At 41.2% G+C, this 19,787-nt stretch overlaps 1 protein-coding gene across 1 annotated transcript in view; it reads right to left on the bottom strand.

Annotated features, from left to right (window-relative positions):
* The window catches only part of LOC140995489 (EGF-like repeat and discoidin I-like domain-containing protein 3), a 126,831-nt gene extending 110,408 nt beyond the window's left edge, over positions 1-16,423 (bottom strand). The window contains exons 1-5 of the mRNA XM_073465493.1: positions 16,389-16,423; positions 13,933-14,046; positions 13,274-13,553; positions 11,687-11,809; positions 3,324-3,430 (exon numbers count right to left, since the gene is read on the bottom strand). Of these exons, the coding sequence (XP_073321594.1) occupies positions 3,324-3,430; positions 11,687-11,809; positions 13,274-13,553; positions 13,933-14,046; positions 16,389-16,423 (659 nt within the window). The remainder of the gene's footprint in view (positions 1-3,323; positions 3,431-11,686; positions 11,810-13,273; positions 13,554-13,932; positions 14,047-16,388) is intronic.
* Between the last annotated feature and the right edge of the window lie 3,364 nt (positions 16,424-19,787).

The following is a 19,787-nucleotide window of genomic DNA, read 5'->3' as shown; positions in this document are numbered from 1 at the left end:
TTAGCCAAGGCCCGTAAGGCCCACCGACAACGCCACGCCTGCTACGAAACCAACACTAGTTGTATATAAAAAGAGGAAAAGTTTTCAACGTGCCTATAAATTCTGACTACAATTCTCCAACTACTTTAGTTAACTGTAAAGACTGCACGAGATGCTTTTGTCAATCCTATGGTTATCAAAAATAAATCACCAAAACAAACTGTTGTTGTTGTTGTTAATCACAGACTGGCAGGAAACATAACATCCAGGCCCTATGATGGATTGTGTTCATTAACATAATGCATAATAATTTATATCCATCCTCTTTCAGGTTCTTGCTGATTAGGAGTCGGTTCAGCTCATATGGTTTAGTTAACGGTGCACTGGATTCACAATAATATTTTTGATCACATATAAAAGAGTCACGTCACTTTGGAAATGTGTGACATTCATCAGATCATGGCTGCGATGTATGCAAAAGATGATCGTCTCTTATTATTATTGTTTACCACACATTTAGCAGTATAACATGCAAATGTCATGCAATTACATTCATGTACATACCAGTGCAAAACTGTGTTGAACAAATCACAGATCTTATCAAATAATTCATGTGGTATTGCATATGCCCTGCTCAAATTCAAGCCAAGAGTTTCTGGGAAATCACACACTGGTGTGTCTGTGAGGAGGGGTAATAGTCAAATCCATCTCCAGTTAAGTGGGAGCAACAGTACGACTGACTGGCCAGCTGATGTTAAAGCTTGTGGCTCAATTCAGGTTTGCAACATGCACCCCCTCTCTTCTCTCTGCCCCCCCACCGCCTTGTTTCTCTGCACGCTCATTACAGATGCCCTAGTTTGCTCGCGAGCCAGGAGAGCCTTGCTAGCCTCATTACAAACTTGGAAACCTCCCATCTTTTGTACCTTTTTTCCAGACAAGATCTCCCACATTCATGCTTGTATCCCAGAAGCAGCATAAAAAGATTCATCAAACATGTATAAAGAAGTGGAGCTCACATCTCATCTGAATCTTCACCGTTAGCGCTGAAGAGAAAAGTGCCGGTATTGGAAGACGCCAGTGCAGATTAACAAGCCAGGAAAGAAAAAAGGGGGCGAGGGGAAAACGCATTTCACTTGGAAACTGTGTCACAAATTCACAGGAATGATGCATATTCAACAGCACATGAAGGCATTTCTGTGACCCTGTTCGTTAAATGTTTACCTCATTAGCTCTCTTGTTGTCAAGATGTTTTCCATGTGGCATTTTGGATAAAAGGAAAATTATGCCACACAAATCCACTCTGTGACGGAGCAACCCTCTGATTCAGAATTCACAAAGGATGCAATAGTACGGCAAATTAAAATGTGTAGTCTACTTTCTCTGTTTAAGTGTGAGCGCATGTAAGAGACATGGGGACACAGACAGCTTCAAGTAACCAATTATAAATTTAAGTAAATCCAAGAAAAAAGCATTTACGTGAATATTATTTTATATTACTATGACTGTTTCTTTGCATTTGAGAAAACATTTCGTAAAAAACATCTATTCACATATGATGAAAATTAGAGGAGATCAATGGAACTCATGTCTAGTAGGAAACAATATCGTATTACAGCTAAACAATATACTAAAAGATGTTTTTGAAAGCATTTTAGGCAAACTGACAATGAACAGGATTGTGGTTCATATTTGATCAGCACTGCCTAGTTTCACAGTGTGATCAGAGTTTTTTTCAGCCTCAGAAAACAATATGACAGCCACCTCGGGTTCACAAACTTTCATAATTGCAGCTAAACAGTACGCCCAGATGTTTCTGGAAAATTTAGGCCGTGTAGTATTGCCTAGGTTAAACCACTTTTACAAAACCTGCATTTATGTATATGCAGGTTTTTTAAATGCAGGTAGCCCCGCTAAAAATAAGCGATTATCACGTTGCCAGGAGACGAGTTTGTATTAACAAGCCAGCGTCCTTAACTTCAACGCACGTCAGATTATTGCACCTGACAATGAACAAAATGAACATGTTCACCCTGTTTTCATCACAGACGATCAAGGCCTGAGCCGATAAATACCCATCAAGGAGTGTTAAGAAATGTATGTACCTCTTTCGATTAAATGCAAAAGGGGTGTTAGAGAGTTTGATCAGAGTTTGGTGAGGCGCCCCTTACTTGATCTATCTGACAATACACTTTGTGTCCATGGATGCAGACATAAAAAATGTGGGAAGTACAAAATCGCTAGTTGATACAACATCCCTAAAGTCTGACATTTTCTATCACTTTCTGTGGCCCAAAAGTTCGGGGCTCTGGGTGCAGGCAAAATGGAGAAGTTTACAGTTGTTCATTTGGATATTGTACTAACATTGTAGCGATACAAAGCTGGTTGAAAATTGGCAAAGTTCCAGTTTAAATATGCTTTATCACAGCTTTATCGCAGCTACAAGCCCAGTTAATTTAAGGTACAGTACCTTGGCTACCTTTGGCCCATATGGGACAAATGGTCACCTATACAGCTGATAAACATTTACCACTTCTCACCGTCTAACTGTATTGCAGGTTTGTGCTTTCATTCTGCCAATTTAACCAGTGGAAAATGTTACAGGGAATGTGATGTTGCTCTAATGCATGAAAAAATGGCTACACAATACAGCATCTTCTGATAGCTGTTCCACTCATACTTCACACTCACAGGTCTAAGCTGTGCATTGTGTGCACTGAAAAGGGCAGGCCTTGACAAATTGAATTTTTTCATCCTGCTTACCCCTTGGTCAGTGAATTTTATGTAGCAGGCACTACATGCTCTAACAGCCAGACAAGGCTCAGCGTGCAGAAGCTTTATGAGTGATAACATAGAGTCATGGGTGATTACTGAACATCAAAATATTGTATTGTAGCTACTTTTGAGAGATTATTTTCTGTCTGGGAAAAATGCTAGGTTATTTCAGTTGTGGAAGCAAACTCAAGCCAAAGATGGCATATATCACTTATCACACAAAAGAATATTTCCTGACGGCATCGAACACACAAGCATCTCAAAAAGACAAGCGTGAATCTGCAAAGTAAGCATCTGCACCACATTCAAACACACAAGTCCAACACTTACTGCAGTCAAACACTATCTGGTAGTTTTATTCATGACATCAAACCAAATCCTCGCCCAGCTGCAGCAGCCACCTAAGAACCACGGTTTGATGTGTTATAATTATAACTCCTAGAGTTTGTGTGTGTGAGAGAAAGAAAGAGAGACGTTGAGATACCACAGAGATCCCACTTCAAGGCATTGTACCTGGTTAAAAATAACGCTATGTGATTCAAACTTTTGAACTTCTTCAGCTCCTAATTTACCTTGTCAGGCACCTCACAGCCTTGACTCTGGATACAGTGCAAGATTCACACGCAGAGTTCACAGTGTACTTCAGTATGTATTTGCCTCCATCTGCAGTGGAGCACACCTACGTAGAACAGCAGAGGCAGGTTAGAAAGATCACACTAGTAAATATTTCATATACCTCAAACAGTGGTGAATTATACAGAGACCATACTGTCAAACTAGCTGCTTTAGAAGCAAAATAGAGGAACGACGACGTTCAGCAAGATGAATGATGTCAGTGGAATTAGCCTGGATGAACAGCATGGAAACAAAACAGAAACAGTGCTTTCATTCAGCAGATCGCAGTTTGTCTCCAGTGTGAAACCAGAAGTCAATGGTGAGTTCTTCTAACTTACAAATGTAGTCTGGTAACTAAAGTTACTTAGGCAACGTAGGGAATTAAGTTACAGAGGTAATGTCACCAAGTACTTTTGTTGCCTCAACCTAACCAAACTGCAACAGCAAGACAAATGGTACATGTGTGGCAGTTACGCTGCATCGGTCATGTTGTTTTGGAACAGAGATATATGTGGTTTTGGGAGATGAAGACAACCAACCTATTCAGTCATTTAGGTATGAGGATGTGTTGGCCATTGGTCCATTGCTAAACTGCATCAATGCCCATCAGCATTAAGTTGATTTTTTTCCTGTCAACGAGTCAGAAAGACCAGCAATCCTGTTGCTCTTTGTCACTCTTTGTCTATCAGCAACCCTATCATCAGAATAAATGTTGGCAATGTACTGTTCTACAAACCGCAGATATGTTCGAATTTAATGTTTCTCTAGGTTCAGTGTTCGATTTTAATTTGTAACAATGCTGTGATTACAGTCTGGTTAGGTTTAGGCACAATAACTTAGTTAGGATTAAAAAAGGATCATGTTTTGGCTTAAAATACCTTTTTCGCTTGACACAAACAGTTGGAAATTGTCCTGATGTCTCCTTAAAAATATCCATCGGTTTCAAATTTAGAAATGTTGAAACGTAGTCACTGGCGTGGCAACATTTTATCCTGCTGACTGGACTGTTATCGACGCTCATCTGAAATGACTGACTATGGCCTGCCTTAGTCGCTTGTTGTTGCTGCCTCAGACTCGGAGGAACTTGATTGCACGTTTCAATCTATTAGGGCTTCAGTTTGCTTATGGTTGCCTCATATGCCCCTAAAAGAGGCTTTTGTAGAAAAAAGTAATCTAATCATCAGGGTCACGCCTGTACCTTACAACCATTTACCAAAATTGTGCAACCTGCTGCAACCCTCAACCCTTTTATACGTGACAATGGACAGCGGTTACATGGTGGGAAAGATGATCTTTTTTTGGTTTTCTAATGGGCTTTACTTTGAAGTTTGAAGGTGAGTCGTTGCCGATCATTGAACTTCACATTAAAGGGGATTTTCAGCCTGGCTCTCAGCTCTCTCTCTCTCTCTCCCTCCCTCTTTCTCCTGTGTCTGGTATTACACACCCCAAGGGTAATCTAAAACATCTGGACTGGAGATATTACACTTCAAAAAAATTGCTCTTCACTTCTCAATGGATAGCGTGTACTTTATGCCATTACCTCAAAAGAGCCTACCGAAAAGAGTGTGGCACCAGTCCATGTTTGAGTTGAAAAAGAGGCTTTCAATTAAAATTTGAGAATACATGAGGAGCATAATTTACAATTCCTTTTAACAGATACCCTCCATCTTGCTCTCAATCACTCACCGAACACCCCCTTGTTGGCATTCAGCACAATTTAGTATAAAAGCAGGCCAGCTGACATGATAAATAAAGCGATGTTGTTTTTGTGTTTTGGCGAGCGATTGAAGTAGGGATGCACAACCACACTGTGCGGAGGAGCCAGAATTGCTGCCTAGACTTGTGTGTGATGACATTTCTGGGTTATCTCTGGGAGCTTCGAGCACACAAACCCACACAACTGCACGCACACGCAGAAAGAACACAGCATCATCAGTGCTGTGCAGGTACTGACATCTTCAAATATAAGATAAATGCTGTAAAGTACAGAGCTGATGAGTCTGGGAAGGAGATGGAATGCACAAATAAGTCCTCAGACCTGCATCTGTCCTGCATCTACTAGAGTCAGAGAGGAAAAATAAAGATGTAATCAGAATGACAGATGGATGGAAAGAGAACAGTCAAAAAAAAGCACATTTATGCAAAAGAAGAAAATAATTAAGTTACCTTTTTAACCCTGGTGTGTTGACTGTTACATGGTGGCTTATGATTTAAAGATGCCTCTAGAGAAGGAATGAGTAGCCAACATCTCCTAGAGGCTTGTTGGAAGTAAGAACATAAGCCACCTGCAACCATCTGATCTCAAATAAGTAGATTGAACTTATTGGAAATGCTGTGGCGTTCCAGAGCCCAGTGGAGAGACTTCAACAAACCAAAGCAGAGCTCATTGCGTTAACTCCACAATCTCAGTTTGACTAAAGCTGGCTTAACTTCAGTCTGCAGCAACTCAAGTATGCTTATCCAATAAAAACAAGCAGAAATGTTGCAAGCTTTGGGTTTCTTTGAAAAATTACCCACAAAATCTTGTCCCTTTATTAAGTTGATATGAGACAAGTGCACACTTCTCATAAAAGACATTTATATCTTCAACAGAGAGGAGCTGTTTTTTTGTGTGACGATAGAACATTCAAACATTCAAAGGTATATGGGTCATACAAGCTTTAAACTCTCTTATATTTCAATTTTGATCACACTGTCTTAAAGTTTTGGTCTCATAATAAAGCTTAAAGAGGATGGCACTGCTCACAGCAACTCAGAATTACAGAGTGCCGCAGTTCTGCACTCGATCCAAAAATAATGTATTCTGCTTATTGATCTGCAGGGGAAAGGTGGACCCTTTCACTCATGGCCAGCACTGCTAATGAATGGCTGATGCTGTTCTGACACCTCCCTGACAAAAAGGGTGGGTCTGGAGCGCTCATCCAGTCGCACAACAATACAGGAAATTGTGCTTGGCCTGCACGAGGAATGCAATGAAAATCCACCCTGATGCTTGTCAACGAGCCTCGCATTCCTGCCTCACATCTCCCTTCACACACACACACACACACACACACACACACACACACACACACACACACACACACACACACACACACACAAACATGCACTAGCCATCTGGAGATATCTTAACAGACTGACTCACTTTAAGAGGCAGGGGCTTAAAAGAACAAAACAATTTTAAAAAAAAAGCTAAATAGATTAATTTATACAGTAATTACATGGCCTTAGTGATGGCACGGACTGCAAGCTTTAACTTGAGGTGCTTTTTGTTTGCAGTGAACAGCTATTTAGTTAACACTTACGCTGTATCCTGACTAATGTTTTCTAATGCAATTAGCACAATGCAGTGTAACCACCTCCAATGCTATTTCTGAGAAGCTATATGGAACACACAGTGTAGCCTACGCCTTATGAAGGTATTGCAGTGCTGACACTTTAATTGAACGTAAACCCTCATTTGTGTTTGTAGCACTTCTCTATACAAGAATATCATCACAGGACTTAGTCATTAGTCTGAGTCATTACTGTCACATATCACCATCCACTGACAGTAAGACTTACTGTGCAGCTACGTTGAATAGTGTCTAAATGCACCCTTCTGGATACAGCATGTTAAAAAGTACTCGTCTATACAACAATTCAAGGCCAACTGTTCCATAAAAATTACATTATCTACTTCAGGATAAATGTCATCCTCATTTGTGTTTGTATACGAACTCATTAAGTCTAATGAATATTTACCCTGGCCTCTATATTAAGCCGTAATGCACACTGTGATTAATTAATGTAATTGTAAGTATTTTTTTTTTATATGAATTTGAAAATAATTCCAGCCATATTCCCCAGATGCAGCCAGAAGCAAATGTATGTGAGTAAATGAAAATATTCTCTTCATCCTCACCTCTGCTTATAGTCCCAGCTATAAAGTAACTGTGTAATGATTAGCTTTGACTTTCTGCAATCAAGATGAATTTCAAAGACTGCTGCTCAGTAGTACAAAGAGTTTTCCCTTCATGGCAATACCACTTTAAAGTCTATACACAAACCCTCGCATCAACAAATTATGCACCTTCAAGATGTCTTAGATCTACATTTAAACAGTCTGTCTGCTAAACATAAAGCAGTGAATACATTATCTTGTTGTGGTGGCCAAGTCTTTGAGCTTGTGTGGGCATCATTTTATTTGAACTTTTATTAGCACTACGTAAACTTTTCATAAATTTCATAAGAGTTGCTGCACAATATGGTGAAAAAAAGAAACGTTTTTATTATTTATCATGTATTTATTATTTTGACAGATATTGCAATTGCAGTTAGAGTGATCTTTTTGGCATCACAGTTTTCATTTGCACTGAAAAAACTTGAGCCCGACTTTTTGGGGTCGATATCAGGCAGTAAAGAATTGAGACCAACCAATACATATGTCGGGCTCTAATTAAAATCATGATGATGTGACATTTGTTGGGGTCTGTACCAAACATCAAGAACAAGATTTGTAGGCCAGGACATCTCTGCAGCACTACAGTACTTCATTATACAGTTGTTTTGTCACACATTTTACCTTTATCAAAACAATTGCAGCCTCTTGTGATTTGGAAAAATACATTTCTCCATACTGTGATTTCGATTACATTTTGATTTATTGTGCAGCCCTAGTTGATAACACACTAGAATGCATTATTAGCCAATATAAGTTTCTTTATAAATGTTTAATGTAGTTTTGAACAACTATATAAGACTGGGCACTGTGTTTGCGTGTACAGTATAAACACTTTATAGGGGGGTTGAAGTAAAGTGTTCATACTACTAAAGTATTCATACTGAAGAAGGATGCTGTACTCATCACAGGACTTAGTCATTAGTCTGAGTCATTACTGTTCTGCCACATATCACCATCCACTGACAGTAAGTCAGTGTGCAGCAACGATGAATAGTATGTAAATGCACCCTTCTAGATACAGCATGTTAAAAAGTACTTGTCTATACAACAATTCAAGGCCAACTGTTCCAAAAAAAATCACATTATCTACTTCAGGATAAATGTCATCTTTCTGGATGGCTTTTGATATCTGTTTATATGGTACTTCTTCTTATGACACCTGAGTCAGTAAAGTGCCTCAGTAAGCTCGTGTTATAGCTGTTAAAACGCATGCATTTCAAATAATATTGCATATAACTTCATTATCTGCTATACTTTTGCCACATGTGCTGTGGGCCTGGTCCCAAAGTTGAGTCATTAATCGTGACCGAGTGGGATTACTTATAACCAGCATGTGGTCTTATGAATGCTTGAACTATGACAGGGTGGGCTGCTGCGTGTCCTTAGCTGAAGTATGCTCAATATGAAATGACACTACAGACGAAACATTCATATAATCTTTTTACTCTTGCTCGGTGCTCTTTTTTTTCTCCTTCCTGGCGCAGTCAGGGTCTGAATTTTGACACTGGCATTAATGGAATGCTAAGAAGATCGCTGCTTAAGCCAGCTGTCATGATGCTACATGCTGCTTTTGGTAAATGTTAGACCTTTAACATGTCTGGGAAAATTCCGAATCAGTGTTTCCAGAGTTTTGTGAATAGCAACATCAGACATTGATTTAAGGATTAGAGAAAAACGAGTCTTGTGTGAAAAGAGACCATTCTTACTGCTGATCAGTCTTTGTGTTTGTCTTTCGTCCGTGTGATGTGTTTAACATTGTTTTTTTCACTCTGATGTACAATTGCAGAATTGACAGGCCTGAAAACACCATGAAAGTCTAGAAGTGGGCTTAAAGCGCAGTATGCCAACACCGGTATTGTCTTGAGTGACACCTATGACAAGTCAGGTGGTTACTCAGTTACAGGGGAGGAAATCAGATACAAAGACACAACAAAACAACAGCGACACAGTCATTGTGTTTGTGTCTGAATGTGTATCTTTACTCAAACAACTTATTTTACCACTTCTCTGCCCGTCCTCATCTCTGGGCCATATTCTTTGGTAAGCACTTCCTCGTGTGTGTGTCCTTGCAACCTCTATAACCGTCCCTCCAGTGCCCTCCCGATAAGTCAAGCATGAAATGTAGGCAGGACAACAGAGGCCAGACTACAGCAAAGACAAATGGCACAGTATCCATTAACTTGTCAGCATAGGAGACAGATGAACTCTCCTTCAGTTATTAATGGGATTAAGGAACATCTACACTGACGATGAATAGCCCAATCAAGTTCGGCAAATATGAGGAAAATAAAGACAGCAGCCAGTGTCACCAGAACGGCAACAGAAGGCTTTGTGGGAAGATCGATTCCTGTGTTGCATTTCCTTATGTGTAGGTTGTCGTCCAATGCTTTGGTTCCTTCGGTTATCTTGGCTGGTGATCTGACAGAGGTGTGACCTCTCTCGACTGATTGAGGACTGTGCCATTTAAAACCAGAGTGAAGGGTATTATAGAGGTAGGCTGAGAGTCATCGCTGTTAAAAGTCACCTGTACATCAAGCGTGACCTTCGGTGGCCAGTGAACGAAATGAGCTTTCAAATAGATCACCATCATCTGCATACATTTAACATCCTTCGTTAATATCTATTTCATGCAGGATATGGATTTTTTTCAGCTGATACCACAAACTGATAATTATCTTCCTTTCATGGCCATCACCCATAAGGTAACTTTTTTTTTTAACACAATTTTTTATTTTTAAAAGGAACATTATGTAACTTTTTTCTGCACTATGTAACTTCAGTGCCATTTTCTACACAATGTTGCTTAAAAAGAAGTTCCTAACCTGTAGTTTATGTGAACCAGAGGCGAGGAAGGCTGAGATGTAGTGAGCAAAGATGGATAATTTAACATCCCATAGCTTAAGTAGGATTTGTTGTGTTAAAACTCATACATTTTTTTCCATCTCTCTCGCGGAATATGTACTTCAAATTTAAATCCTGTTGTCTTGTTCTGAAACTGTAAAAAAATGTCCACCCTGGCGACGACGTGCTCGACTCTCTTGATTGTCTTCAAGGGTAGGAATGCAAATTATGAAGCCCTTTTGTTTAGTATTACATCTTCTGACAGTCCAAAATATCTATATATAAAAAAAGAAAATATTCACTTTACAACCAGATTCAAAGAAAAGCAGCAAAACACCACATTTAATAAGTAAGTTTTTTTGGAATTTCTGCTTAAAAGAAAATGAGAAAAAGCTTTTTATCAATTATACTTGTTTCCTTTTCTGTTGTTTGACTTATCAATTAATCACTGCAGCTCTGTATACTACATTACTGTGTGCTGCAGTAATTTGTTTAAAAATCTGGGGTCATATTTCTACAGTGTTCAATACATTAAATAACTCACGACTGTAATAGCCCACAGTGCATATACTGTAGCAAAATAATGTGCCCATGGAAAACATAAGTGAATTAGTCTGCGCTGTGTCTTAGGCTACACGCCCCATGATATGCCAGGCAGTATTAAGTTACATCCGGACAACAATCCCATCCCTATCAATTCCAGCCATGTCGATTGTTTATCCAAATGTACCAGATGCTGCTTGCAGGAAAGTATTTCCCTCAAGTTTTAAAACAACAAATCAACAGTCCGTGGGCATGATTAGCAGCTCACGGAGCCAACCTAAATCCACAATCACTCTAAAAATGACAAGCTTCTTAATCTGTGTTGAGTGAGTGGAATCTCTGAGCGAAATGAACAGTGACCAACAATATTAACACTAATCATGATTCACCAATAGCAGACTATCCCATCGCCTCTCCAGATGGCTGTCCATTTGCCTAAAAGGCTCTAATTGTGCAGCCATTAAAACAAGACTGTGGCTAAAATTAAGATGCATCAAATTCATTAAAACTGACTCTCTAAACAAGCACAAAAGCATCTTACATTTCAATACAGAGGGCCCACTGCTGCAGTCATGCGCTTTGTCCAGGCGGACAGGCAGAATCACCAAACAATGTGTGCGAGTCAGCACCAGTAACCAACCAGAGGAAGTGATGTATTGCACACTGACTTGGAACAATGCAGTCTGTTTTACCTGAAGGCGAATGTTTCTACCCCATCAATTTGTTTCAGTGGACAGAGGCGCCCTGTGACATCCTCAATAGAGTGTTTGTTAGCAGCTGTCTCTGAAGACACCTGCTACCTTTGAGCAACCACAAAAAAGTAAATACACTGTTGCTTTGGTACAATTACAACACGACTTCTAATCTTCACAATGCATTCTTTGTTGCTCTCCTCTTTACAGCAGGGAGTTTGAATGCTGATGGACCTTTTCAGACCGACTCTGGGAGGTCTGAGAGGGGGGAAAAAAGCAGTTGCATTGCTAAAACAGCTACCAGGGTGACCATTGTGGCTCCAAGGATGCTCACACATAGATCAGATATTATCAACACCCTCCATCCGCCTCCATCTGCTCCTAAAACCAGCTCCTCGCTGTGGATGAGGTTACAGCTGTACTCCTGTTTGGAAACAGATGGACAGAAAGTCCCTTTACAATACCACAAATTTAACTGGGATATGATTAATTGAGGGACAGGTTCAGGGTTTATTTTTAACTCGCTGAGCCTTGAAACAAGTCAGCTCCCTGCTTCTCCTCTGCATTCATTATGCCAGCCTACCAGGGAGTATTACTTCTTGGAACGGCAGACTCTGAGTTGACACCGCGAGGCTTAGGTAGCCTTAGGAGCTCTGCTTAAGGCACTCTCCTGGTGTAGAGGCAGAGGTCTGTCTGACATGTGTGACTCCTGAGGCAAGTGTGTTGCTAAATGAATAGAGACAGGGAGGGTGGCATGACCCACTTCTATAGGCTACACTGCTTTCTTTACACAAACCCCACAGGTACTGCTCTGCACTGAGAATATACATATTACAATCACCAGAATACCGGAAGGGCAAAGAAGGAGGAGGAGGAGGGGGTGTGAAATCATTTAAATGCGGATCCAGTGGGCCAGGTGAGTCTGTAAGCTTTTAACAATCTCTTTTTTACACGTGACAGTTTTTTTAAGACTAAATTGCACCTGTGGTGCACAATTGACCTTCTCTTGGCGACATTCTGGTCAATAATGGTACCACGATGAAACTAACACAGAGAGCTCTCCAGCTTATCTCCTCTATGTGATAGCATCTGGGACTGTCTGCGTGAAATCTTTCCATTTATCTTTTGTTTTCTTAATTCAGTTTATCAAAGAAGGAAAAGTGACGTCCTTTAGGTCTCAATCGAGTCTGGACGCACGGCTTCTTTGTATCCCGTGGAGGCATCCCACAGGAGCGAAGCAAACAGCTGAATATTATCAGTGTGAGGGCGCGCAAAGGACTGGAGCAGTGCACATTCGTACCTTCATTGTGCGCGCATGATGGACGGACTGATTTGGCCCCTTATCACAGAGAAATTACGCACGGGATGAGAAAAATTGAGTCACTCGCCTCATCGACTCAAGTGTCCTGCACACGCATGTAAACCAATTAAGAAACCAGGTCGTGCGCAGATTCGATCGGTAGTTGTCTTGTCACCAAACCGTGCGGACAGGGCTGCTCTTGTTCCCGCAAATAATACAGCCTCTCCATGTACGCACATTACATTTTGCTCTGCTGTCCATGAGGGCTTTCCCTTTTAAACCATCAATTCACTTGGTCGCTTTGATCATGTAAAGGAGCTCCCATCGCTTGACCAGTTTGTGGTACTCCCACGCTAAAGGGCTAGTCTTGTAAAAAAAAAAAAAAAATGACAGTAATGACAGTCAGTCACTTTTCCCACTCACCTTTCACATGCTGCGAGACAGCGACGCTCACACACAGGGCGATGGAAAGGAGTAGCGGTCCCATCCTCTCTCACAATAAACAGCTCTGACTTCCAAGGTTAAGGATGTGGTTAAAAAAAAAAAAAAAAAATCACGGAGCCAAGAGTCAAAAGTTCTCCCTCCTGCGCTCTCGCTGGGGCTGAAGGATTCGCCCTGGCAGCTGTTGGGAGCTGTATGTCCGGACAGGTTAAAGTCCTCCTCCGTGATGAAGTCGGCAGAGAGACGCACTCTCCACCTGGATGCTTCTGTTCGTGAGTGAAGTATGCCTGCCTTGTCCCCCTGCGCTGCTGCCTTCCCCGCTCCTACCGCAGTGGTCCGATGTAGTGGAGAAAGCGACGTGTGCGCTCTGCGCTCCTGGACGACCACAGTCAAGTCTCCCCGAGTGAGGTCGATCAGCACTTCCGGTCTAGACGACCAAAATAAAACGCAGTTATTAACTCATTCAATTTAAGGAAAGATGCATTTGACTTCTTGTGACGCAAACGTGGTTATTATTTCATTTAATTTCATTTATTGTAATGCAAAAAGTGTTAATGTGCTTTCTATTTCGTTTACATTTCCTACTCTCTGCATAAAGCACCATGCTGCGCTCATGAGTCTATTTAACTGGATGTTTTCATTCATATAGATTAGCTGTTATGTGTACTCCATAATTCATATTTCACACTCCACATTCATATTTTTTTTTTTTTCCAATGCTTTTGGTTTTGAAGGTCCAGTCACCGAACTTCCTGGCTAGGCGTGTGCGCATTGACGCAACTTCAAGGACAGTCCCTGTGGCTCACCGGAGGATGTGCGCTTCACGGTCGGTCACAGCAATCCGACCGGGGCGCTGTCTCGCTGGTGGAGACAGCTCTTCCTCCTCCTCGTCCTCCTGGAAAAGCACTTTCCCAAAACGCCTGACGGGTTGGGACTTTAAATTGTGTGTAATCAGCCTCTTCAGCCTTTCCTCAACCTCGTTTTTTGTAACTCCCCCATGGCAAGCTGAAGGAAGTTGGATAGCTGTTTCAAGTAGTCTAACTTCGCATTTTCTCTGGAAAGCCTTGTTGAGTTTTAAAGTGCAGATCTTGCAGAAGACTTAATCAAGTGTGTAAAAAATCAGTTGGGAGATGTTAATACAGTGTGTTGCAGCACAGAAGTTACTGATGGACAACATACAGTCAGCATTGTGTATAGTCTATATCATCTCATTGTAAGATTTAATACTGCATCTAATAACTAAGTATCCATGAGCAACATCAGCACCAATTTTGACAATACACCTGGCCTTTCCCTATTAAAGCCACTTCAGCTACTTAGAGAAATGAAACACTCTCTGATAATCGTACTGAAGGTTGATCCTAACGACCAGCTTGGGATTTCATCCTTCCGTCCACTCAGACACAGCTGACAAGGCGCTGATGAAACTAGGATGTATACTGCTGTGCTGAAGGTATCTCACCGAGTGGTGACATTTCAAAATTAGATTATTTCCGAGAGGGTGGCATCACGCTGATTGCTCATGTGCCATGTGTGATATTTCAGTCTCCGCTGATTGGATTTTGATGAAACTTGGGGTTAAGTGAATCAGACAATTGCACCTTGGCGATTTCAAAATTACGCTGACCAACCGATGCTGAGGACTATGATTAGAGAGCTAAGAAAGAGCTATTTTTTGCTAATAAAATGTTAAGATGTTGGTTAGATAAATATGTTCCTCATACAAGGACATGCAATTTTGGATTTGAAGTCGTCCTCAGGTGACATTTACTGTAGGTCGGTAATTGGTCATTAGGGAGAATGTGAGCATTACAGTGGCGATTCCAGAGAGTGTTGGGGCCCGAGGCAAAAATTCCCAGATGGCCCATCTAACCAGCGTCCATCATTTTGCTGTAAATAATCTGAAACCAACAAAAAATGTACAAAATCCAAACCGTTCCCTTTTTTTTCCAATGTTCTTTTTATGAGAATTTTCAAATATAAATGACATTAAAAACCAGAACAATTAAAAACTGAACTAATAGCTAAACCTATTTTCACATTATTTTAAGACCAGCGATCATCAGCACATAAAGCTTTGGTTTTGAGGCAGCAGCAGTGCACAGAATAGTGCCTTTTTGGACGGTTTATAGTTGTCATTGCAAAATGTGTCAATGCATAATATTATATGAGTGGCAGTTGGGGGCCCCTTTCCCTAAAATTTCACTGGGGACCCCAAAAATGTGTCTATTTTGCCTCTCCTGATGGTGTGCCTCTGAACGGCTGGACATCAGGCTGGGACTGAATACAGCCTCTTAGACCAACAGATGCCACTTTGAACACTGGGGTTACACTACAGAGGTGATTTACAGTGGGTGCAATGAGGACTAAAACTGGAACAGAAAGAGAGTGGGGCATCAGCAGTGGGCAAAAACGGCATGTAGAGCTGGAATATTTTCACATCTTACCTGGTGAATTCAGGACTTTTTAGATTTTGTTTTGTGTCTGTCAAGTTTTACATTTTTTGCAATGATGTAAATGAGGAAATTTCGGTAATTAAATTTAATGATTGTTCAGTAAAAGCAATAAACCTGAACTGAGAAGGTGTGTGGTCGTATTGTTATTTCAGTGCGGAACATTGGTGTGAAAATATTTCCTTTTCTTGACATTTTGTGAGTTTATTTTGTTTACTTATTGGACTAAGTAGGAAACATGCCACTTTTACATCTACCAGCTGAACTACGGGAGATATCAGGCTATCGCCTCTTGCAGTACATAGTGGTATTATGAGATGGGACAGGCTGGGCTAGCTGGTTAGCATGCTAACTTCAGTAAAGTGCAACACAGTACAGAGATGTCTTTGACATAATGTGAACACTGTTGTGTCTTCACACTCTGTGGGTAATGTTAATTTATTTGACTGTTATAAAGTAAAATTTGGGCAATTTCTTACAAATTGCTCCTTCAAGGGACATGATGCATCCAGTTTGATACTTGTGAACTCAGTTTCTATCTCCACATGTTTTGGCGAGACTGCTTCACCACCGAGGAAAGAGCAGGGCAGGGCTCAGACTTTAGGATGATGTCATCATCCAACATTCCATAGCTATCAGTCTGACCTTGAGGTGTTTTCGAGCTCCTCATCATGAATCATGAAAGATATCAAGTGTCTTATGGTATAATGTAGATAGAGACCTGCACTTGGTCAAGACCTATAAATCATCCACAGTGCCCTCAGTAAAGTCTGCTATCATCTTAATGAGACGCCGCCCTCTATTCCTACCTCCACAGCACCTCCCATCCAGACTCTGTCTCCATGGCAGATCCTGGAAAATGTGGTCTTTTTTTAAATGTGCAGAATTAAGGAGGATTTTAATGAGATGAAAACGACAACTGCTTAAAAGCCAAGCTTAGAACTCATAAAACCACTGAGCAAATATCTTATGGTAATCCTATAAAGACATTGATAAAGGGTCTTATTTTACTGGTATTACCTTTTGTCTAGAGATGGATTAAAAATTCAAAAACAGATGATCAGATAAACATAATACCTGTTTTTTTCATCTGATTAGCTCGTGCACATTTACAATAATAAACTCCTCATTAGGCTTAAGGTTCATCTGTGCCTGAGAGAGAAAGAGAAAGAGAAATAAAACAACAGAGAGATGATCAGAGAGGATTGGTCACCAGCACCGAGGCTTGCTGGTAAATCTGTACACAAGCACAGACCCTTTGACCTCCTCCCAGTCTCTGCTGTCAGCCTCCGCACTAAACACAGCTCCTACAACTGTATTCTGTTAATTCTCCACAGTGGTGTGTCTAAACCTCGCCACAGCCAGTCCAGTCTTTGAACTCAACTCTTCTCGTCTCCTTTGCCCTTGTTTTTCCCTTGGCATGTTGAGAGACTGCAGCTCAGACCAGCGGATCCTCTTCAGCTCACATCCATCCTCATTTAGGCCACAGGGACCCATTTAGGATGAGCAACGGGCTGGAAAACACAGTGACCTTCTCATATTTGACTCATTTACTGCTGTTTTTATTTCAGCCACTAAAAGCGGGCACCGTGTTTTTATTTCTAGCAAAAGTTACAGAGTTGGAGAGGAGTGGCCGCTATTTCTCCGGTGGTAATAATCCACACCTTGAAGGGCACAGGGAATTTATCCTTTCATCCAAATGGGCAGTGGGCTAAAGCACCTTAAGGATGCAGACATAATCTCAAATTGAAACTTCATGGGTGAAGAATCTATGAATTCAGACTGAGAATGTACTATTGGCATGAGGGCTTTATTATCCACCGTGCCCTCAGCATTTTCATAACCACAATTTTAATGAGGTTAACCTCTTTAAAACAGTGGATGAGGGGATAACCACTTTTTCTCCCTTGCCTGTCTGCTTCTATCAGTATGCTCCCACTCTTTCCCCATTCCCTCTGTCTCTCACAGGGGGGGAAGAGGTTTTTCATATCCACTCGCTCCCTCTCTCATCTCCCATGTCTGCGGGTTCTCGCGCTCTCCTTCCCAATCAGACTGCTCGAGTCGTGTTCAAGGCCTCCTTCTTTTCTCTGTGCACCCGCAACAAAGACAGTCTAACAAAGGCCTAAGGCAGAGAAAGAGAGAACGAGAGACAATAAAGGGAAAGCGGCGGTGGTGGTGGCAGTGGTGGTGGTGGTGGTTAGCTGGGTGGTGGTGGTGATGGTGATGGTGTGGGGGGCATGGAGCAGGATGGAAACAGTGAGCTAGTAAAGGAGATGGAGTAAGAACGTGGAAGAGACAGAGACAGCGAGGGGCAGATTGAGACAGTAAGAAAGGCAAGCAACACTAAATTAGATGCTCTTGGAGAAGAGACAGTGAATTAATTCCAAAGAGAATATTGCATTGTGTCGTCTTTTCCCTTCCTCACTCAGCGTTGGGACACACAGCTGAGTTATGTGTTCCCCGAGCAGCCTCCTCTATTTCTCTCTTCTCTCTTCTGTTAGTCCCAGGCCGTTACCACTGGCATCAGCTCGTGTCTTCCCGCTCTTTGTCATTCTGATTATTATTGTGCTTTTTTCTGCGACAAACACAGAGTGCTGATGTTACAAATGCACCGAAAATGAGATTTTGATTGAGGCTATGATTGCGATGTTAAAAATAAAGCTACTTTGAGCATTTGTGCATTTTGTCATTGAAATCAGACAATTGTACAACTGCTATAATAGCACTCTAATCATCTCTAAATAATAAAAAAAAAGAAAAGAGTTGTCAAGATATTGCAGGCACATCCAAAGTATGTCTCATTTTTGTACTTTTGCATTGTCAGCCACTGATTTTCTTTTTAGTTTTCTCAACTAAATGAACCATGGTACAACATCTCACAAGGAACAGTTTCCATAACTCGCCGCCACTGTGTGACCATAATAACGATGATCTGCCACTGTGCACCCCATCCCATCTGTTTCCACTGCAAATTCGTCCAAGGCAGCAATCTGGTGGTTGCTGGCCTGAGCCCCCACATCCAGAAACCTGCATTTCTTATTTAAACTACAGTTGGAGAATTATAATATTTGGCGGTTGGGTTTGCTGAGTAGTCAGCTATGCTCTGCTGACGTTCCACTCTACAGCGTTTTTGTCAGCTTGGGCTGAATGCATAATAGAGTGATATATATCAGGTTCAATTGGATGAATGACACAAGCTTTCACACTATTCTAAACTTACCCTTCTTATAGCTTATTGCCAGTGTTTCATTAGCCAGGAATTTAGCCTTTGAGTCTTGTTCAAACATCTCTATTGTGCTCTAACATCTGAAAAAACTGACTTAATGAGTAGTGAGCAAGTAGACCTATATATACATCCACATCAATGGCATACTTTCCCACTTCTGAAGTCTTAGAATCAGGCATCACTGTAATAGCTGAAAATAACATAATCACCAAAAAACAAATGTTCATTCTTCAAATATTCACAGTCTCACCCAGCAAGCCTCCTTGTAACTTAGCACCACGGATTCTTCAAATCAAGAAGACTTAGCAGGGTGTTATTTTAACAGACTCACATTTCTTGCTGGCCTTGTAATTGTACATTCAGCTTTGTTTATTTTGATTTCCAGGAGTTTGTTTAAAAGTATCCCCCCCTTCAGTCTTCAGACACATTCAGACTCTTGTCACATTGTATGACCGCTGAGATCAAGGATAGACCTTTAACTGCAAGCTAACAGTTATTTCTCTTCAGACTGAGCCTCCCCGGCTGAAGCTCGAGACTAAAGATCAATTTATAGAAATGGCTCTCAACCATTTACTGAGGACTTCCAAGCCTGTATGCCAGACACACACAACTGTTACACTTTGATACAAACGTACAATACAGGCCAGAGTGAAAACACAAATGCACTGTTATGCTAAAGAGTGGCTCTTAAAGTCTTTGAGTTTCTGCAACTCATTTTCCACAGCACAATGCCACATATCAACAAAAGGCAAATGGCCTGGAAGGACTATATTTCTTGTGCACAGATCAATACACTGTTCTCCTGCATGAGACAGAAGGATTTATAATGTAGCAAAGTGAGTTATGAGGAAGTCCTCCCATCCTCCTCCTCCGCCATCCTGATCATCAAAGACTCAACACATGACCTCCACCCACCACCCCGCCCGAAAATCCCCCTTACATCCTTCCCTCCTGTCACCTAACTGAGGCTGTTTATTATTAG

Source organism: Pagrus major, chromosome 5, assembly GCF_040436345.1.
Source record: "Pagrus major chromosome 5, Pma_NU_1.0".
Taxonomy (NCBI): domain Eukaryota; kingdom Metazoa; phylum Chordata; class Actinopteri; order Spariformes; family Sparidae; genus Pagrus; species Pagrus major.
This window is presented reverse-complemented; position numbering and strand designations above follow the sequence as displayed.